At 33.8% G+C, this 24,201-nt stretch overlaps 1 protein-coding gene across 7 annotated transcripts in view; it reads right to left on the bottom strand.

Annotated features, from left to right (window-relative positions):
* Dmd (dystrophin) overlaps positions 1 to 24,201 on the bottom strand; it is a 2,062,171-nt gene that overhangs the window by 1,179,020 nt on the left and 858,950 nt on the right. For all 7 annotated transcript variants that reach the window (XM_071606751.1, XM_071606753.1, XM_071606749.1 and 4 more), the window contains one exon: positions 3,958 to 4,130. In XM_071606751.1, the coding sequence (XP_071462852.1) occupies positions 3,958 to 4,130 (173 nt within the window). The remainder of the gene's footprint in view (positions 1 to 3,957; positions 4,131 to 24,201) is intronic.

The following is a 24,201-nucleotide window of genomic DNA, read 5'->3' on the forward strand; positions in this document are numbered from 1 at the left end:
AAAAAAAAGAAGGAAAAAATACTAAGTTATTTTCTGGCTATAAAAAGTTTAGATTATCAGATTATTGTTCAGCTAATATTAATGTATCTATCTTCTTCCACTATACGAAGAAACTGCTTTACCAGTGTAGCGATATCAGTCTTATCCATGTGATTTGCCTTGGTCAAAGAAATGTCAGTGGCCTTGACAGGAGTTGAGATTTTAGTGTTTATGGCAGGTTAGACTTGATTCATGCTCTGAGGATACATCATTAGAAGAGCATGCCACTGACCCTTTATCTTAGGCCCAGAGTAAAGACATACATATCAGATCTTAATTTAACATGAATTGTGGATCTTGAAGCAGAGCTTCCTAGCCAAACCCAGCCTGACTCACCTAAATTAAAAGCAACTAAATGTTCAAAAACATCTGTTATTTTAAGTGTTAAAGTTCTGGGGTGATTTGTATCATAGCATCATTGTGTTAATAGCGGACTAATACAATATTATACATGGAGCATATGTGAAAAATTACTGATAGAACCCTTCTTACTGACTCAAATGAATTTTGATTTAAACTCAAGTTGGTTTATTTAAAATTCAGCAGATTTTTGTCAAAAACCCAACATGAAGGCTGTACTGGACTTTGTCTATTTATGACAGCATAGCTTCTAAATCTGTCCCCAAACTTAAGAATCTACCATTGTATTTGTCTCAGTGAGACACAAGGTCCTGATTATCATTATAACACTTACCAATCTAAGTTATTCATTTTTCTTGGAAGTTAGAATTTAGTTCCATGATGTAAGCCTATGTTACAACAGGAGTCTTCAATTTATGGTCCACCCACAAAATCTAGTCTGCCGACTATTTTGGTAAATAAAGATTTCTCAGAATAAGTGTTGCTGATTCATTTATGTATTGCCTATGGTTTCTTTCACCCTGCAGTAGCAGAGATGAAAAATTCTGAAAGAAACTACAGGGTCTATACAGACTAAAATATTTGTTAATTGGTACAGAAAATAAACAAACCTCTGCTTTATCAGGTGCTTTTGACAGAAACTTTAATTGTACAGTGAATAATTTAGAAATTTTTTGACAGTGACAGTAAGCAGGGCACTTTCAGTGGGAATGATTCACCTGTAATAGCACTGGATCATGGCTATGACACCAATCTGTAATTCATATTTACCTTGTATCTTAGTGCTGGATATGGTACTGGATGTCTAGCCTTGTTTTAAACCTGACTAAGGCCTTCTCATCCATCCAATGAGAGATTTGATATCCTTCCATAACTATGTACATTACATAGATCTACCTAATGTAATCAGAGTTACTTTCTGTTATTTGTAGGACAAAATGTTGAATGGTCTGTACATTTTCATTTATTCCTGAGTCTGAGTAAGATGTTTTCATTCCACTCCCCAGGGATCTTATTCTTGCCTACTATCAGAGCTCATATACATCAACCCATTTTTACTGGCTAGTTGTTCATTTTCTCTTTAGGACTAGGAAGTTGCTCAAATCAGAAACTGAGTCTAATTCATTTCTCTGTGGTGATCAGGAAATTTTGAAAGAGTTTTCAAATAAATTAGTGTCCAAGATTTTCAGTGCCATGATCATCATTTCCTCATCAAAATAATCACTGTAACTGAATGATTACCAGGTATAAGAAATCCACGCTGCCCTCTATAAGTACTATGTCAACTAATCCTCATAATGATCCAGCGACATAGGTACTATTCATATCCTATTTTATAGTGGAGGAGTTTGTGGAGCATAAGAATTGGGAACTTGCTCTAGAACCCATAGCAAAGCCAGGATTCTAAAACAGATTTGACTCTGGGGTTTCTGCTCCTAAGCAAATACTTAGAACAGTTTAATCTGAGACTAGAGTAGAAATCATGGAAAATGGAAAGGTTCATGACTAATTCCTAGAAAAAATCAACTGGAGTAAAATTAGAAGTCTCTTCTGTCTCTGGTTAAGGAAAAGTGGATCTACTAGGTAAGAAGACACTCTTGTCTTTTGCTAGAAATTGGAAAGATCTCAGATATATGGTGAGATTTTAACTACTCTGGGGAAGTTCATTAGTGCTTGTGCTTGTGCTTCTTTTTAAGTCTTGGATTGAAAGTGAACTGGAAGGGAAATGTCTGAATGGTCCTTTGAAAAGTAAATGTCTGGTTCACTGGTCAAATATGAATTATAAGTGTAGGAGAAGCTTCACAAAACACAAAGATTTATCTTTTCTTTAGTGTGAGAATAATAGGTACCTACAGAATTATAGTAATCACTGGCTACTCAAGAAACCCCAGAGGTACTTAGGGAATGGTCGGTAGCCAGGAATGCTGGGAGAAAAAGTGACTGAAGAGAATAAGAGAGAAACAAGCATGTTCTGACATTGTAATGAGTACTCCAAAAGAAGGTAATGGAATTGACCTCATTGGAGAAGCTTGCAGAAGCTCACAATCAATGGGGAATATTGAAATTATATTTGGGTGGTAAAGACTGTCTTTTCAGTGTATACACAGGATTTCTGAATTTCTATTACTTCATTAAGCCTGATTCAGACATTCTAGAACCACATGTTTTCAATTTGAGATATATCTATTATGCCATCCAAGGGAGAAATACTCTCAGCTTTATGGAAGGATTTTGAGTCCAGATACATGGGACATCTACTTTATATCCAGCACTATATTAGATATGAGTACATCACATAAAATAAAAAAAATAACCATAGCCTTTAAATAACTTGTGAAAAGGGCAAAAAGTAAACAAATTGCTAATTATATGGTAAATGGTAGAAATAGGCCTATCAAAGAATGTACTCTATAGGGTAGCCACCAAGTCTGAAAACATTTACAAATACCAAGTGATTTATTGGTATTATATTTTACATTATAAGGTAGAACAACATCTAAGTTTCCAGACATCATGATCCAACAATAGTCTTAGAATATTAAGATGGATATAATACCTTAGGTGAGACATGAAGGATAGGTAGGACAGAGAACATAGAACATTTTGGGGACCTACAAAATAATTTAATGTTGCTAGAGCACAATTTTGGAAAGGTGTAAAACAGGAAGTGAATTATAAGCAGTGGTGCTGACCAGATGAACATGGGTCATGGGAAGGCAAAAAATGCCCTGTTAATGAGTCTGAAAATTTTTGTCAGAGAAATGATATGAGAGTACAAAAGTTCTTACATTTCAGAAAAATAACTCTGGATAAAACTCTTGGGAATAAACTATGAAAACTCAGTGGAGACAACTGAGATGCTAATGTTGGAAGTATCTGTTTTAGAGCCTAGTATAGTAAACTAAGTAATAAAATGAAAGTAAGGATGGCTAGAAATGGACAGAGGTTAGAGATTCTAAAAATAATATTATTTAAAAAATGGTTTGATTTTCTCTGGGAGCAGAGAAAAACTTAGAAAATTAAATTCAGAGTACAAAACTTTGAAATAAATTGTTCTACACTGTTAGAGAAATTCATTTAAACCTCAAATTTTAAAAGAAAACAAAATTTCATGTGATGTGAGGTAAAGGAATTTATATAAATGTTCCCTAAAGTAACTAAAAAGTAAAAAAGCTGAATATTTTAAGTAAGGTAAGTACTAAAATGATTTTAAATCAATTCAACAAATTCTCCATAGCAAAAAAAAAGTAGACAAGGAGGAGATGTATATTTTATATTCTCCAACTTTTCATACTGTCTCAATTAAATGAACAAACCTACTTTGACATTACCTGAAATTTTAGAGGATGATGCAATGTTCCAACATGTTAATTTCTGTAAAGAATAACTTCTAGAATCAGTTCATTCGTGTGAATTGTTCATCATTATATGTTTTCATTCCATTTACCTTTTTCCAGTGATAATGCTTCTCTTGCTTTTCCTGTCATATTTCATGGAGGGCATTGAAATAAAGTCTAGAATTCCTTAATCATTCAATAAAATGGAAATGTTACCTACCCTTGTCGGTCCTTGTACATTTTGTTCACTTTTTCCCATTGGAAATCCAGCTGTGAGAGAGCTTCCTGGAGTTTTGCCCTTTCCACTGGCATGGCACTTTGCAATGCTGCTGTCTTCTTGTTGTGAATTATGTCAATTCGACCTGAGATTTGTTGCAGACTGTCCTTTATATTCTGTAATATTGAAATTTTAATACAAGTAAAAGATAAATCACCCTTCTGTGGATAAAAAAGAATATCTAGAAATAATGGACTGTCCTGCAACTCTTATTGACTTTTTAAAGTCCAAGGACTTCAACATGCATAAACCGAATAGGTAACTCATTGTCCTCATCCTGATATAGTTGATAACTCCCTATATCTTAAAAATGCCTTCATTTGGATTCTCTAACTCTAGCTTTACTGTGTTTTCTTCAACCTTCATGCCCACAGTTCTATCTCATTTTCTCTATCCTTTCTCCTTAATGGATCTCAATATTGGAATGGTCTAGGTCAGTGTTCACACTTCTTTCCTTCTCTAGCCATATGCCATCCCAATTGTTCCTATGAGTTCAATACCCTCTAAAAGACAATGACATTCAAACTTTTATTTCTATCTCAGACCTCTCCTATAAATTCCAAACTAACAAACCCAAGTACTTTCTTATACTAGGATGTCCCATGAGCATCTCAGACTAAGTATGTCCCCAATAAAATTCTTACTTCCTCCCTTGGTAGAGCTCTTACAGAATTGAACATTGTTGCTTGCCTAGATGATTGCAACTATTATTGAAATGTTCCATTTTGTTACATTCCTGTCTCTCTTCCAGTCAATCCTCTACACAACAACAAAATATTGTTTTATTGGTGCATTAAAATTATACATAATAGTGGGGTTCATTTGCATGTGCACATGACATAATTTGGTCAATTCTTTTAAAACCTAAATTGGATCATAATACTCCTCAAAACCCTCCAATGTCTCATCAAACCCATTTTCTTTATCATGGCCTATGAAGTTCCATGAAACTTGGTTTTATGCCACCTACCTTTCCAAAATTATTCTTTCCTAGTCTCCACATAGTTGACACTATTCCATCTCATAAGCCTCTGTGCATTCTTAAGTATGCTAAGCATACTCTTGCTTCAGGGTTTCAAAAGTTTCTGTTATCTCCACCAAATGCACTTTTCTTTAATAACATTTATATGACTTCTTTCTAATCTTAGAAGAAACATCTCTATCACTCTATTTTAAATATTAGCTCCCACCCTTCATATTTCTTGTATTTTTTCATGTCCCTATGACTAATATTAAACTATATATCAAGAGATCTGTGTACACCACTAGACTAAACTCCACTAGGTGGGGAGGTTTCATCTATTTTGCTCTCTGTTGGATTTCCAGAGTTCAAACAAATGACTTGCACATGATGAGTATTTAATGCTCCTCTGTTGTATAAATGAGTAAATTAATGTATCTCACAAATTAACTTCATAATTTCATCTATATTATATTTAAGGGGAAATCACAAACCACAAATTCATTTTGTAAAAATTAAAATCTTTAAAAATATTGGTTCCCCAAATTTGCTTAAATAATACATACTTGGCTAGTCTCTCTAGTATAAGTCTGGCTATTTTTTTTTGTCATTTGAATTGTTGCAGACAAGACTGTTGAATAAATATTTACTTAGCTTTTACCACCTACAAGGAGGAATATAGGGATGAAAGTAAAAATGGGTGATGTTGTGCTCATTTGTAAGAAGTTTAAAATGGATTATATAGTGGTAATAAGGGAGGGTGTGGTTCAGAGAACTGAAGGAATAGAAAAAAGTAGAGAAGCCTCAGCTAAATGAGAAAAAAAATAATTTTTGTACCAAGGATTGAACTCAGGACATTTAACAACTGAGCCACATCTCCAGCATTTTTAAATTTTAATTTTAACTTTACTTTGGAATAGGGTCTTGCTGAGGCTGGCTTAGAACTCTGATTCTCCTGCCTCAGATTCCTGAACCACTAGGATTAGATGTGTGTGCCACCTTGCCCAGCAAGAACGAAAAATGGGCTAAGCGGTACCAAATACTTTCTAAAAATTCAAAAAAACAATGGATCATATACCATATCATATATCTTATTTGTTCACAGGCTCAAGAAAGGGTTCATGGAGAAGGTTCAATCTGGGGTAGTCATAACTTAGTAGTGGAAATGGGAAAAACATTATGGCTAATAGGTAACATATATGTAAGGGCAGGTAACATGAGAAGATTTTGCTGATTTTTTGAAAATGCAGAGGCTCAAGGAAAGACAAATCAAAAACAGAGACTACAGATGTTTAATAATGGGTTTTGGATGGCAAATTGAAAATTCTGCATGTAATTCAGAAGCCAATGAAGAGTGATGATTTTCAAAAAAAAAAACATTGTCAAAAACTTTCAATAGGGCTCAATGTGGCTCAAGCAGTAGCGCGCTTGCCTGGCATGCGTGCGGCCCAAGTTCGATCCTCAGCACCACATACAAAATAAAGATGTTGTGTCCGCCGAAAACTAAAAAAATAAATATTAAAATTCTCTAAATTCATTCATTCATTCTCTCTCTTTCTCTCTCTCTCTCTCTTTAAAAATTTTTTTCAATATATACAGTAGTAGGAGGATAGTACACATAGCCCTCATGATGTTGTGCCAGATGCTATGACTCTGTTAATAATCTTGTTTCATTTATACATTCAACCATTCACCTCTTCAACTAGATTATTATGAAACAAACTGATATTTTATTTCATTCAAAAATACTTTTAAATGTTTTTCTAATATGTAAAAATTCTTTTCAATAAATTTATACACAATAAGTGTCATTATCATACATTCAAAAATAATAAATCTGTTGATTTAATCAAATATCTAGTTGGGCCAGGAATGGTGGTACATACCCATAATCCCAGAAACTGAGGCAGGAGAATCAAAAATTCAAAGCCAGCCTCAGCAACAGTGAGGCGCTAAGCAACTCAGTGAAACTCTGTCTCTAAATAAAATACAAAATAGGGCTGGGGATGTGGTTCAGTGGTCAAGTGCTCCTCAGTTTAATCCTTGGTACTGCTCCCCCCCAAAAAAAATCTATCTGGTATTTACATTTCACTTGAATTGGGAAAGAAGTTTAGGATGGAGACATGGCAGAATTTGGTGAGTGTGTGTTATATGAAAGGAGGTCTTGAATAAATCCCACGTGTCTGTGACATCCAAATGAGGCTTATGTGTGTGCGAGTGATGATCATATTTAGAAATCGCTGGTGCACCAAACTAAATTCCAATCAGCAGTTGGCATCCAATTTGGGAAAGAAAAATAAAAAGGCAACTTTGTTTGGGCCATACATATTTTGTAATTTGTACATAGTCTGGACTCTGACAAGTAAAGAACACTGGCAACTGGGCAAGGATGATTTAATGGCAAATATACGTTAGAGTATAGTACACTGCCCTGTGCCAGAGAGCTTTAAAAACGTCTTTCTCCCATATCCCTTTGTTTACATTTCCACTTATATACCAAGTATAGTAAACCTAGATATTTCCCTCTCGTTGGAGAGGATTTGTTTATATTCTAGAGCAAGGTGTCTGATTGTCTCTCTGTTTCCCCACAATAGACGTGCCAGCTGTTTTAAATAATCTCTGAGATGCATAATTTTGGGTCTTCTCTCCTGTATTGCAAACCCTGATATAAAGCTGAAAGAGTATCAATAAAAGGAACATTCTTGCTTACTTTCAGGTAAAATTCAGGACAACTTTAACCATGTATGAATTGGAAATTAGGCTAGATAGAGAGCCTTATTGACCTCACGGCTTCTCAGAAGATAGGCTCTACAGAAAACTCCTCAGGTATGAGTGGGTAGCTGTAGCGAGGTTGTGGGTAGATCTTAAAGGATTTTCTGTCTCATACAGAGACTTCACGTCTATAGTATACATAAGGACTTGCCTTAGGCAAAAAATGAGTTGTAGAAGCAGGTGAGGATATAGATCATGCCAATTATAAAAGGTAAAAGTCAATGCTCACATTGATTGCTAAAAAACAGAAAACAGCTGTGTTTCCAGGTCTTGCTTATCTCCTCAGAAACAAGGCAGCTCAGAATATTTATGGGTGATATGAATTAAGGTTTATGTATAATTTCAAGTTTACATACATCTTGTGATGGGAAGCCTTCATCATCATCATCATCATCATCATCATCATCATCATCATTATTTTTTTCAGCATCTCAATTTAACTCTTAGGTAAAAGCACTTATCTGACAGGTCAGATAAATGATAGTGGAAAGAGTAGATGTGGTAATGGAGAAATATCTTGTGAATTTATGCATCTGCAGAAATGCAGGTTAAAACTGTCTTCCAGTATTACATGTTTGTAATTATATGTGTTGTAATAGCATGAGAGATGGTCAAATTGCTCAAGGAAGGTTTTTAGAGTGGAAATGATGAGAATAAAGGTTGTCTAAGGAGGAGCCTCTGTGGAAAGCAGGAGCAGAAGGGAATGAATATGGCTAGATTGTCATCAGACATAGGAGAACAAGAATAATTTACTATTTCAAAATCAAGAAAAGAAAGAATAGTAGAAAGGGAGAGAGCTGCCAACAAGTTAAATGCAGCTAGGACTAGGAATGAAAAGTCAATTTGGCAATTTAGTAGGTCACCAGTGATCTTATCAAGAGCAATTTCAAAATGTTGGATGTGGAAAATATAAATGTGGGCAGAGCAGATTGTCTTTAACTTCTTTCAATACAAGTAGAAAACAATTTATTACTACATTACTGTTAAATGCATTTGACATCAAACACTTGTTTATTAAAGAAAAGTTTTCTATTGATAAAAACAAAACTGAGGATATAACCAAAAATTTGAAAAGATAGAGTGAATTTGCCATCTGTTATCAATGTTCTAAAAGTTACTGGACTTAAGTGTACCAATAATATTATTTTTTTAACTTTATTTTTATTTTTATGTGGTGCTGAGGATCGAATCCACTGCCTCACACAAGCTAGGCAAGTGCTTTACCATTGAGCCACGACTCTAGCCCCCAATAATATTATTTATCTTTATTCACCTGGTAAAATTTTACTACCATGTTTTCATATATTTGAGCCTAGAACTTTCAGCAGGTTTAGAGCTGTCCCACTACTTTTACTTGGTCAGGTGCAAGAAACATAAATCTGTGTGACTTCTTTGCTGCTTCTATTAACTCTTCTGACCTGAACAGCCTGATTTCATCAACACTTTTATTTAACTTTTCTTTTTAAAAATTAATTTATTTATTTATTTTAATTAGGTATGTATGACAGCAGAATGCATTTTGATTCACTATAAACAACTGCAGCACAATTTTTCATTTCTCTGGTTGCACATGATGTAGTGTCACACCATATGTTCAGTCATTCATGTACCTAGGGTAATGATATCCATCTCATTCCACCATCTATCCTGAGACCATGCCCCCTCCACTCCCCTGTCATGGACTTTATTTTTACTTGACTACTAGTCCAGTGGCAAAGATCTATAACTCTCACAAGTCCTCTACTTGATACCAAGCAGACCACTGACTGATTGAGTACTTAAATTCACATTGGGCAACCATCCAGTCACATCTGTGTGTATACTGGAAGCACAAATGTTTAAAATGCATAGCTCTAATCACCTAGGGAGGAAAAATTCAAGAGAGGAAAGAAGGATCTTACCCACCAAAATTTAGAAGTTATAGAGTTATAATTCTGATGTAATGTGAGGTAATATAATTTATACATGTATGCAGGTATATTCATTCTCTCTCTCTCTCTCTCTCTCTCTCTCTCTCTCTCTCTCTCTCTCTCTCTCTCTGGATTTGTGCCTGCAAAGCTTCCTTATTTTAATCCAAGTCTCTGGAGGGCTCTCAATTCTTTCAAAAGCAGTAGAATTTCTCAGAATCAAGTTATGAATGGTTTTAACAGTGGTGGGCAGCATGTTGCAAAAGCAGGAAATCTTTCTATCTTAAATGAGAAAAGCAAAAACTGGGGCAGGGAATATCATACTTCCTGGATATCTAGATAATAGCTCCTTGGTATATTCTTAAAGAATACTATCAAAATGGGTTGGAGACCAGAAAATACCTTTTAACATTGATGCACATACTCTAGTTTCCCAGGCGTTGCACACAGAATAATGGTATATGCATCAAAGAAACTTTTGTAGTACATTCCATAGTTTAAAGTCAGAGATGAGATCCCTTATAGTGTTTTACTATTTTAGTTTGTCTAGAAATAAGCAATCTTTTGCATAATAATTTCCATCCCATAATGATAGCATCCTGATTTTTTTTCAGTTCAAAAATTGGCTTAGACATTTCATTGCCTAATTTTCACATGGTCTAATTCTGTTTATCACACTGCTTAAAAGTTATATAGACAAGCAATGAATTCACCAGAGTTACATGGATGCACATTTTTCTTCTTGCACACTGTGAAGGGCGAGCCTAGAATTCTAAGGGCATGTGCATTGATGGTTCATTTCTTAAAGCCAACTGCATGCATTATTTGTTTAGAGCACTCTGGTACTACAGTACTGATGGTAGCCACACCTTTTTTTTTCTTTTTTTTGATACTGGGGACTGAACCCAGGGGTGCTTTACTACTGAGCTACATCAACAGTCCTTACTTTTTTTTTATTCAGTTTTATTTCCTCATGTATATATTTGTTTTTTAATTATTTTTATTCTAATTTGTTATATATGACAGCAGAATGCATTACAATTCATATTACACATATAGAGCACAATTTTTCATGTCTCTGGTTGTACACAAAGTATATTCACACCATTCGTGTCTTCATACATGTAATTAGGGTAATAATGTCCATCTCATTCCACCATTTTTTTTTTACCCCCATGCCCCTCGGCTCCCCTCTCATCCCTTGCCCTATCTAGAGTTGGTCTAATCATCCTATGCTCCCCCTCCAAACCCAACTATGAATCAGGCTCCTTATATCAGAGCAAACATTCTGCATTTGGTTTTTTTCCCAGTCCTTTCTATTTTTTATTTTGAGACAAGATCATTCTAAGTTACTGAAGCTTGCCTTGATCTTTCGATCCTCCTGTCTGAGCCTCTTGAGTGGCTGATATTACTGAGGTGTGTCACCACACCTGGGGGGTAGAGCCCATCTTATATGAGTGGTGTTCTGGATAATGAATTAGATAAGGAAACCAATGATAGCAACACTTAATCTTCAGACAGAAGATTAAAGTTTACCAGAGAAATGTTCACTAAACTGTGGAAGAATTGATATGTGTCCATTTGGACTATTCAGTTTTAACATATATTTATGCGTACTCTGTATTTCCTAATCCTAATCTTGCACCAAAGTCAGTCTAATAATAAATGATTTTTAAGTAAAAAAAAATAGAAATAAGTGATCTTTATAGTTTTGGTCTTTATAAAAATCAAACTATATCCCTACAGTTGCTATGATGATAGAAAAATCTCTAGAATCACTATAGAGTATAGCATTTACATTTATCTCCCTGAATAGTTCCTTATCTTATCTGAAAATATGATGTCAAAATGATGAAGTATCTACTTTTTAGTGAACTCCCTTCTGAATTTTGGCATGTCCTGGTAAGTTGACTTCCTCACTGCCTAAATGCAATTCTATAAAATGATTATTTTAAAATCACTATTCCTACAAAAGGAAAATTTAAATGTAAAAAGTTAAAAAGAAAATTTTAATTTCTGAAAGTTGCTTGTGCTAAAGTTTATATAATATAAATGTTTATTATTTTAAAATAGCATCACTACAACTCTGGTTCACAATATTAAATTGTATCAATAAGACCCTAATTTAAATGTATACTGTGAGTAGGGAAAAATTAGATAGCAAAGTAGTTTCACAACTGGATGATAGAATCCATATACCTAAAGTAAGTGAAAACATGAATGTATTAGCCATTTTGCTTCAATTCATGTTTCTATTTGAAAAGCTTATTGTTTAAATAAGGGTGCATTGATAATAAAGACAATAGTATACAGGCTTTAACTTTGAGATATAAAAATAAAGACTTTAAAATGCGAGTCTCTTTTTCAGAAGAAAATCCATTTTAAAGGAGATTTATACACAAATAATTTGAACCTAAAAGTACTTTCTTTATTTGAGTATTGTGGAATACATGTCTTCAACAAGCTTAGAAGAGAAACTAGAGACTACAAACAATTTATCTTGGGAACCAAACAAGAGACCAATTTGCCAGGTAATCAAGTTGAGATAAAGGTCTCAAGTAACACTTAATTTAACTATGCCCTGTTCTCTATCATAAGGGGTAGATTTTTACTGTTTAGTTTTTTCTTCCATTTAATGTAAAGTGACAACAAATCCCTTGATGTCACAGTATTTCATTACAGAGCCTGCCTTTACTCAAGTAAATGGTAAACCTATTTATATGAATGTCTAAATAGATATTGTAGAAACCAAACAGGTCTAGAGTAAAGGATAGTGATATCTGATAAATCAAACTCATTTAAATTGCTTCTAACGAAGTAAAGTTAAGAAGAACTTACTGAATTCTTAAGTGTTTTCTATTACCTACAGCAAAGTTCTTTATTTATTAAACATTCTGAAAAGTGCCAATATGATGCCTGGTATTTAAAATAGCATAATTTCTGCTATGTCTTCTCTATGCTTATGAAAATAAAAGCATTTCCCAGATCCCAAATGTGGAATGCAATTCAGCACTTTCTTAAAACTCAACACCCTGTTATTAAATGGGGGTATCCATAATTTACAAGTGTCTTTACGCCTGCATTTTGTGCCAAGAAAAAAGCTCAAACACACCTTCCTGAGTTTTTAAGTATTATTAAGATTTGAAATAAGTCAATTGTGTGTACAAACATTAATTCATCTTCTATAGTTTGTCCTTACTAATAAAATATTTACTTAATAAGTTTTTGGTGTTTTCTTGGTCAAAAAAATTACAAGAAAAAATGAAATGATAAAATTTTAGACATAAAAATGTTAGTTAATATGAAATTATGTTTCAGTGTGTCTTATCCCATAGTGATTTTTATATCTCAAAGATAATCTGATTTAAAATATACTTAACTTCATTTTTGTAAACAAATGCAAATTTACTTTCTACTGATTCCTCAGTTTTCATTTATCTGAATGCCTCGCATCAGCAGATGGCCAGAAGCACCTATAATTCACTTTTTAACAACCATATTTATTTCCTGAAGGAAATTCTATTTACTCGTTCATTAATAGCCTCTTCATTACATCATTTCCCTCCTTTGCAGCATTCAGTAATATTATGCCATGGCTTTCATCACATAGATGTCATTTCCTTAGTGAAGTATCTTCCAGGTTTCTTTTTCTCTGAGCTTACAGCTCTGTCTTCATTCATTTAATAAATAAATATTTGTTCAAATCCTATCATGTTGCAGGCACATTTTATGTCCTGAGGTTAGAGTAGTGGGCCTGGAAGGTCAATAAACAGGATAAATAAATAAACTCTATAGCCAACTAAATAGTCGTAAGTGCTAAGGAGCAAAACCAAAGGAGGAAATGATAAAATCAAAGATCTAAGTGGGGATTTAGAATCTTAGGATGTGCAAAGTTGATTTTAAGTAAAGACCTGTTGAAAATGAAGGAGTGAGCCACATGAAAAATCACATGGATTTTCAAGGCAAGGAAAGCACCCACAAGGCTTTGACATTGGAATGTGTCTTTGTGGAAGGAGTGTCAAAACACGAAGAAGGTGATTATGGTTGAAGCACATGAGCCCAAGACTTCCAGGGGAATATCAGGGAGAAAATGGAGTGGGCAGCTCAAGTGTGGACTTGCAAACATATTAAGGGCTTCCTGTTTACTCAGAAGAGGATGGAGAACCTTACAAGTTTTCAGCAGAGGTGTGATATGGTCTAAGTGTTTTATTTAAATGGCTCCTTCTGGCTAGTGTGTTGAGAGTCTCCTCTATGTGGGACAAAAGAACAAAGTGGGAGATCTGTTTATATAGATTGTTGATATCATTCATATTGAAGATTATGGTGGTTTGAAATTAAATTGGTGGCAATTCTGGATACATTCTAAAGGTAGAGCCCTTAGTATTAGGTCACCAATTGTATGCATATTGGTACAGAGAAGATTTATGGATAACACTAAGAATTTTGGAATGAACAACTAGAAGAACAGAACTGCCATTACCAACAATGTGGAAAATTACAGGAGAATGAGGTTAAGGTGTATGGATAGGTTAAGTTTAAGGTGTTCATTAGACTTCATTGGGTGTGCGTGTGTGTATCTGAGTTTAGGTGAGAAGTCTTGACTAGAGACAGAAATTTGGGGAGTAATTGGGAGTAATATTTTCTTTCTTCTTCCATACTTACTCATAAAATCTGGCTATCTTTTTATTTTCCTTTCCCATCCATCTTTTCCTCTAACCCCATCTCAGTGGACAACTGTATACAATCCCATGACTAAAAAACTATGACTTTCACACAATGGGAAACTTATTTAGTGAAAGTGGGAAAACTGATGAGCAAGATCTGAAGATGGTACAACAGATTCACTGATTATTGGGCCTAATAAATGAGGCATCCATCAGGTGGAGGGCGTTAACCAGTTAATGACTGATTCTGTTTAAGTTTATATCAAGATATTTAAAAATAGCAGGAGCAGGAAGAAAGTGCAGGGAATTTAATTCCATAGATTAGTGAAAACTCAGACACTCTTGAATTTGTTCCCAGGTTGGGATTATATGTTTCTTACAGAAAACCCTTCCACAACCAACTATAGTAAATAGACAAATACAAACATTTATTGAGAATTCAGCCCACAACTTTTTCCACCAGCAGATGAAAGAAGGTGATCTAGATGTTGGGGGACATTCTACTGAATATTAATAATGTGAGCACTAGCCCACAGACCCAGATTAAGGGTATAGTTTCTAAATTGGCCCAGCTAGGGCAAAAAAATCTCCTATTTTCATATTTTTATTTTTGTTTACTACAGATTGATTCTGCCACTTTAAAGATTATCCTTGTCTATATCCTATGACCACCTTGGATGGGGACTATTCTCTTTATAAATTCATCTGAGCAAGTTACTTACCTGCTGCTGACCTTAGTTTTTCTATCTGAAAATAGTATAATAGTAGTGCCTTCCTCCTCATAAGGTAGTTATGGTGATAATATGAGTTACTACAAGAATTTAGAACATGACCTGGCATAAATGATATGTGGTAGCTATTAGCATTGTTCAAACAATTATATTCAACCTCAATATAAGGCTTCTTCCTCTGTTTCTGATTCTTCCTTCTTTCTCCTTCTTCCAGTTTTTTCTTTCTACATTGCTTTCTCCTCTTCATGAATTCAGTTATACTCCTGCCCTATCATCATATTTTCGTCTGGATTATGTTCTTCATGCCTCTATTACTTTCCAACTTCTTTGCATAACTATTCTGTGCATAACTTTGTGTAACTATGTGTAATCTATAATATTACAAATTGTCCAAATGGAATGATCACATCTCATATTTTTCTATTATTTTTAGAGTGTTGGGCAAAGTACATGGACCTTAATAAATATTGGCTGAATTGAAAAGACAAGTTGATTTGAACTTGCTTATGAAAATACCATTTGAATGCTGTCACTGAAATTTAAGATCTGTTACATTGTTTGTCAACTGTTACAGATATACATTCAGTCTTGAACAGTTCTGAGTTGTTCAGATATCACTCTAGATTTTTTTTCAATCTTACTGGTTATTTAGCACTTAGAGGAAATTGAAGAATAATAGTATATCTGCATTTTATGCCTGAATTTCCCCTGGTTTCCTCACAGTACCTTAAATACCTAACAACACACAAGGTTCTTCATTTAGAATTATGTCTGCCCCTGACTCACAGATGTCACAGGGCATCAGTTAAAACAACAAGAAAACACAAAATCTGTATTGCACTGCTCCAAGGGTTCCTCAAACACAACGAGTCTAGTCCATTGGCACCAACTAAACTGAAAACTATTCCACAAGTCAGTTATTAATAGATGCCTTTTGTATTAAGTTGTGCATTGTCTAAATCATTTTATAGAAAATTCTAATAGAAAAACTGACTTACACAGGGCAAAGGAGAGATGTAAGGAAGCAATTGTTTTTCTCTTACTTGAAAATTGGACATATGGCATTTACTTTTCCAAATGTTTTAGAACCAGGATATACTTTTAAGTCTTTTTTAACTGGGCAGAGGAGGGTCAGCTGGGTTTATAGAGAGAAATTGGAAGGCAATTCAAAGATACAAAGAAATATCAAAAATTGGTAATGGTCAATGGAATGGGATGAAGAAAAGAGGGCAGGATATTTTCTTCTTTTTCACTTTATAGTCTTTATTCCATTTAAATATGCAGTCAGGAATATCTTGCTCTTTTTATAAAGAACTGAAAATCCATTATGAATGATCAAGCAGGTTTATACATGATAAAATGTAACCAACTGTGCACAAATTAATGCAAATGAGATTAGACTACTTTTGAAATTGTAAACATGTTTGGTAAAATTATGCCCAGTTTTTAAATAACTCATGTTGTTGATGTTTGTGCAACATACTTTATTGTGGTGTTTCCATAGGGGAATAGAAAAAAAAAACTACTCTTTCATAAATTGTTCTGAACATAAATTCATAAGTCTAAAGAAAAACAATTTTAGAACCCCAAAAGAAACAAACAAACCAAAAACATGAAAGGAAGCAGGATCCAAACTCTCTACTCAATTTCCTTACCACTTAGTTTACACTAATGATAAGAATGTCTTTATCCTTTTGTCTAAAATTTGGCAAATTAAATTTGGTGATTGGTAGTAATTGGTGCCCCTTAGTCATATGTGGTTTAAAACACAAAGATCTTAATTTGTTTTCTGAAAATGATTAATAATATGCATAATACTAAAAAAAATCAGACTTCACTAAAGGGAATTATACCAAGTTGAACTATATGAAATTGCTAGTATTGGAACATTTAACTGACATGATGACACTTCATAATGATCAGCTTAAAATTATTACAGTATTAACATACTCATGATTATACATTTAAGCAGGAAAAATGAATACAAACTAGCTTTTTAAAATGGTAAAGGAAAAACTACAAAAATAAGTAATAAGGGCAAAATTCAAGTCTCCAAAGATAAAAGGGGATAAAACCCCATTATTGATTCAATTATTCCTCACTTAGAGCTTCACTAATTTTATTTTAAGTCATGGTTCTAAACTTAGAACAGAGAGTCTTGAACTGCTGAAATAGAAACTGAAAAAAATGAATTTTACATATTTCATTTAAAAAGCAAAGCTATAAAGAAAGAAATATACAAACAAACAAGAAAACAACAATCTCTTCTTGTTAAACATTATGGTACATGGAGACTTGACGTGATTTAGATTTTGCACTTTTGCATATTAAGATAAATATTATAAAAGTGATAGGTGAATGGAAACTATTACCCCTGAATAAATAGCTCTGGAGATGAAGAAACGTGATTGAAAATATATAACATTCTCTGAGAGAAATTGTATCAAAAGCAAACATTTTCAGTCTACATGTGTTCTCTTCTTTTAAACTTTTTAAACTTTAACCTATATGCCAACACTGGAAATACATTTATGTATATTTTATGTGGTTGTTAACATTTTATTTAAAGTTTTAAAATATGAATATACAATTATATAAGTTTTAACACATTCTTAAATATAATTTGTTTTTCAGAGTTTTTTACATGGAAATTTATTATACACTAATTTTTATGATTTGGGGATATTTGATAAAGCAATATGGAGTTTACAAATTGTTATTGTTTAGATGTGATGTCCCCAAAAAACTCACGTATGAGAAGATACAAGAAGATTTGGAAGAGAAATTACTGAGTTATGGCTTGAACGTAATTAGTGAATTAATCATTGATGGGATTAACTGGTAGTAACTGGAGGCAAGTGGGTTGTGGCTGGAGGGGGTCAGTCATTGGGGGCTTTGGGGTACATATTCTATCCTTTATTTATATGCCCCTATTCTTATGAATGAAAATGTTTATTCTCTATCTTTATATATTTTATACTTGTAAACTCCTTTTAATTTTACAGGAGCTCACAATGAGAGATTGTCTTGAGCCTCAGAGAAGACTTTGGACTTGAACTTTGAGCAATCTCCGAACTGTTAAGACTGTGTGGACTCTTGAGAATGGAGTAAATTTCTTTTGTGCTTTCAGATGATTGTGAGATTTTGGGGGCCAGGGGTTGAATCTTATGTTTTAGATGTGGTGTCCACCAAAAAAAGCCATGTGTGAGAAAATGCAAGAAGGTTTGGAGGAAAAAATTTCAGTGAATTAATCCCTGAGTTGTAACTAGAGGCAGGTTGGATGTGACTGGAGGAGGTGGGCCATAGGTACATGGCTTTGGGATATATATTTTTTATCTGGAGAGTGGAGTCACTCTCTGCTTCCTGATCATCATGTTAACTACTTCCTTCTGCCACACTCTTCTGCCATAATGTTCTGCCTCATCTCAAGACCTGATGAATGAAGCTGGCAGTCCATGGGCTGAGACCTCTGAAACCATGAGCCCCCAAATATACTTTTCTTTCTCTAAAATTTTTCTGGTTGGGTCTTTTAGTCACAGCAAGGAAAAAGCTAATTAAAACACAAACCTTGAAATTTACATAGTCATGTATTTCAATAAGAATATTTCTGTATAATCTTAGTTAAATTCACACTATCTTCACAACAGTATTATAAAGTAGTCTGGGACAGGTATTGTCATTGATTCAATTTCAATACTGAGAAAACAGGGTTAAGCTGGGTGCAGTGGTGCATGCCTGTATTCCCAGAAGCTTGGGAGGCTGAGGCAGGAAGATCATGAGTTCAAAGCCAGCCTCATCAATTTAGTAAGGCCGTAAGCAACTCAGTGAGACCCTGTCTCTAAATAAAACATAAAAAGGCCTGGGAATGTGGCTCAGTGATTGAGCACCTCTGGGTTCAATCCCTGGTACCAAAAAAAGGGAGGGTTACCAATTTTATTTGACTTGCCTAAGTGCATAGCTTTTAAGAATCAGGTTCAGTATCCAAGTCTTTTAGGTTCAAATCCCGTGCTTTGACAAACTCTCTAGCCTAATGCTTGTTATGGTCATATAATGAAATTTCAGTGATTAGTAAAAATATTAGTAATATTTGAATTATATATGGGTTGCCTGCCACATACTTTCATCAATGATTGATTTAAATTTCAGCATGTATGAACCCAATTAAAATATCTTCCTGGTGATATTTGCATATTTTTTTAAGAACTCAAATGCCAGGATAATTCAGGATATAATATAAAAGAGGCTAATTTTATTTTTTTCTTTTAATCTTGGGACAAATAGACTAACATTACTCTGTCCTTTTCTATCACAGAGTTCATGCTAGGATGTGCCAGACTGTCAAACATTCATGTAAGAGATATACATTGAGTGTCTATTGGGTGCCAGGTAGTGTTACAGGAGATGAAGATGCATCTTTACTAAAGAAGAAAAAGAAGATATTATTTTTTTTTTCCTCCTGGTGGTTGGGCATATGATGGATGTTGGTTACCATAGGGAACAAGTCAGGAGTAGATGGCTCTTTTGCAATCCATTGTAAAATCTGAAAATTTTATTTTTTGCTATGGCTGATTCATCATCATCATCATCTTGATAAATGCAGCATAAAATGGGTATACATACCTGTAAAAGCATGCATATGTGCCTTTAGATTTATAAAGCACTGAACTATTATTTTCACATTTGGGGAAGGTGAAAATAATAGCTTTGAGCAATTTAAGGTATCAGAAATGCTTTGAGACACTTTGTAACTTGGTTAACAAAGAGGCATACAACCTCTAATTCTAAGAAAAAAAAAATAGAAAACCCCATTAGTATCTCCTTTGGCAGTAGCCTTTAGGAATTAGATAATCTTAAAATTGAAGAAGAGAAATTGGAGTGCCAAAGACTCAAACTCTACCTCATTCTCACTTTCTGGAATTTGTCTTTATCTGGAAGATGAAGGTAATACCCTATATATGAGAAAACAGGGTTAACCTGGGTGCAGTGGTACATGGAAGATGAAGGTAATACCCTATATAAAACTTATACTTAATATGTAACATCAGCTGCCAAGCAATACATTAATGGCATATCAAATTGGGAAGTATGTTCAATCAAAAAGCATTAAAGGATTTATTAATTGTGTTTCCCTGAGCTTCTAAAGATTTTTGAAAATTTACTTTTTGTGACTCTAAAGTAAGTTGATCTTATAATTTTTTCTGCATAGATTATAATCTACATATGAAAAATACTTCGTATGCATAACTATGTATTTTTTCCAAAATATTTTTCATACAATGATATAATGTACTCATGCAAATAATGAATCACTAATTATATATCACAGATAAAAATAGCAGCATAAGTAGTCAAAGCATAGCTTGAATAGTTCAGGAATAGAAGGAAAACCTCCCTACAACTAAGTTGCAACCTCACAATTTCTATCGGCCTCATGAGTTTTAAATTTTAATATGGAAGTCTATTAAAATGTGTATTTTAGGGATTATCAAAATAGTATTGCTAGCAAAATGGAAGGAGTCGGAGTGAGTTGTTCTTTTGCTTTTTCTTCCAGCACTGGGGATTGAAATCAGGAGTGCTTTATTACTGAGGTACTTCCACAGTCCTTTTTATTTTATCTTTTATTTTGAGACAGGGTCTCACTAATTTGTTCCCTAGAACTTGTTATCCTACTGCCTCTGTCTCCCAAATTTCTGGGATTACAGATGTGTGCCACTGTGCCCAGAAGAGTGAGTTTTTAAAATATATTTTAGCCGAATTGGGAATAAATTGCAGCAAGAAATCAATTTAGCACAACTGTTGGGCATGATAAAATAATGGTGGGGAGAAAGGAAAAATAATATTCTATAAAAGAGAGATAAGAATAAAATGTAAAAGAAAACAATACCAAAACACATATAAATATGAGCCAGATATGTCCATAATAAAATGTTTATAATCTCCTCACTATAAGATACATGAAAAATTAGGTACTCTACCAATGATTTAAGCAGGATTCATACTATAATTGATAAATTAATATTTATATGTAGTACAGAAATATATATATATATATATATATATATATATATATATATAGCAAATCAAACAAATATATCCCATATCATATAAACAGATGAAGACAATATTTATAACTAAATAAATGTGCTAGTTGAAAGAATTAAAATTTCCTCAGAGAAATCATTAGCTGATTACATTATTCAAAATATTTATATATAGGCTGAAAGATCAATTCTACAATGTGGTAATAATACATTAATAAAAATTACATTTTCCATGTACTAAACTGTTAAATGAGAAATTTTAAGTAGAATTCAAGAGGCATTTGTAATCAAAACTGGCTTTGAGATTTTATACGATCCATGATTATTTAATTTAGAATAACTGCAAAGTCTTTCAGCTGTTACATTATTAAATTGATAAAAAATCCAATGCTTTTTCTAGCATGCCCTGTATTACAATATGCACATAAACAATCATTCTTTTATTTTCCTTCAGGTATTTTGTTCAGATTTGTACATATGGTGCCTCCCACTATTATCTACTTCCCCTAGTACCAGAATATAAAAATAGTCACTTTGCTCATGGCAATGTTGTCTTCATTTAAGTGATTGGCATTATTAAATTTTTGCTTAAATAGCATGAAGTAGATTCCAAAGGAAAAAGATCTTAACCAGGTTATAGTATCTTGGTTACCAGTACTTTTGTCCCTACTTCAAAGCAAAACTGAAATGTAGAAGACAAAAATATCAAAGAACTTTATAATCTTCAAGAGATCCTCTTCCAAGTTCAAGGAACACCAGCATTTTCCTACTTGGGCCCAAATCTGCTGAGAAAGTCTTTTTATTCACATATTCTCAAGTTCGATATAAATATAGGTATGGATTCACTATATTTACTTTGAAAACCTTTTCACAATCTAACATTATCTTACTATTACCTAGTCCAAGCCACCAGCATCTATCTCTCATTCAACTGGACTCTTCTTTTACCCTTGGTTACGTATACTTCTATACTCAACCCAAGAGTCAGGGTGATCCTATTAAAACATACATCAGATCATGTCACTCATCTGTTCCAAAACCAACAATGGCTCCCATCTCACTCAGAGTGAAAGGTAATCTTTATAATATCCCACTAGGTCATCCATAATTGGGACTTCCCAAAAGCCTATGATCTTATCCCCTATTTCCCTCTCCATATCATGCTTTACTCCAGCTACATTGGCTTTCTTGCTATTCCTTGATCAAGAAGGGTTCACTCCCACATTTCACTCCCACATTTGGGTCTTTGTTTCCTCTACCCATACAGCAGGGCTGACTCCCTTATTTTCTTCCAGTTTAGCTCAAATGTCCTTTATAATCTATTTAAAAGTACAAACCCATCTCTTGCCATTCCATCTACGCCTAACTCTTTGATGGTCCTGTATTCCCTTATTGAACTCTACATTGTTTTTTTAAATAATATATATTAACTTGTAATATTCAATATTTACTTATTTATTTATTGTTTATTTCCTTATGTTCTATCTCCTACTACTATAATAAAAACTGGCTAAAGGGAAAGATACATTGGTTTTGTTCACCATTTTTTAAGCACATAGAAATAATGCCTGGCACATAGCAAGAACTTAATAAATATTTTGGAAAAGATAAACTCTCACTCCTTATATTACTACTTATCTTATCAACTCATTATAAGTCTCAATAGCCATCCATAAAACTTGAACACCTTTGCTTTTTGAGTTTACTACCAATTCTTCCTTGTGCAGTTTTGGTTGAACAAGGGCTGCCTTTACTTCCTGATCCTACTTAAAGTATATATTAGGAACAAGTCTTCTGCTCTCACCTGTGAGCTTTCTTCATATGTTCATTATTCTTGTCACACTCTTGATAGCATGGTTTAGATTTAAAATGTCCCCCAAAGTCTTATGTGTTGAAGGCTTGGTCTCTAATAAAGCAATGTTCAGAGGTGGTGCTTTGTGGAAGTGATTAGATCATGAGGCCTCTGACCTTATAAGCAGATTAATGATAGCTGAATAGACTTCTTGGAGGCAGTAAAAACTTTAGGCAGGTGAAGCATGGTTGGAGCAAGTAGGTTCACTTGTCCCTGTTCCTTTTCTTTCTCTCTTTCTGTTTCTCTGTCATCTGTCTTCCCATACCCTCTCCTTTCCAGCTAGCTTAAGCTGAGAAGCTTTCCTCTGCCATGCCCTGCACTATGATATTCTCCTCACCTCAAGCTCAAAGCAATGCTTCTGGTTGAACATGTACTGAAACTTGTGAAACAATGAGCCAAATTAAAGCTTTCCTCTTTTAAGTTGATTATTTCAGATATTTTGAATACAGCAATGAATATCTGGCTAACACACCTGTCTACCAAAAATACAGCATATTTTATCCACAATACAGCATCTATACTATCATTAATTTAAATAAGCCAATTGAAATGATACATGCATGGCTTCTTTATTTCCCTTTATTTACTTGTTTTTCTTTATTTTCTTTTATCTTTCCTTCTCCCCTTCTTCCTTTCTTTTATGGAATCTTTCTAAGTTGACATCAAATCATCTAGAACTAGATTCTAGGATATTTTCCTTTGAATTGGGCATGACAGACTTAATATTCAACCTTATTTTACCCACATTTGCCTTCACTATGCTCAACATAACACCCTAGAAATAACTACAAGAAAGGTAGCTAAGAGCAGAGATTTTGGGGTTGTTTTGCTTGGGTTAAAGTCCTGGCTTCACTAATACTAGTGAGGTCAACTTTGCCTGCTTACTTTATATTTATTTATTTTTTCATGTATAAAATGGTTATATTAGCTTCAGTATGTCATAGATTTCTGGGCAGAATTAAGCAAGTAAATAGAGGTAAGTTATTAAAACTTGAGTACCTAGGTTGATTCTCATTATAGCAAAAAGTAAAGCCTACTTCTCATCCTTATAAGCTAGGTTCATATTGGGGGAATTCTACACTAGTGGCATAAAGGATTTCCAAGGATTTCTATTGACAAGTTTTTATTCCACAGGGTATATACCTTTATTATTACTATTTTTTATAATTGTCCTAGTAAAAGTTCTCCTACAAGCTGACCCTAAGACAAGAATATGCATGCAATTAATTCATTTTGGAAATGATCCTAGGAAACAGTGA

This window comes from Marmota flaviventris, chromosome X (genome assembly GCF_047511675.1).
Source record: "Marmota flaviventris isolate mMarFla1 chromosome X, mMarFla1.hap1, whole genome shotgun sequence".
In the NCBI taxonomy this organism is placed as follows: domain Eukaryota; kingdom Metazoa; phylum Chordata; class Mammalia; order Rodentia; family Sciuridae; genus Marmota; species Marmota flaviventris.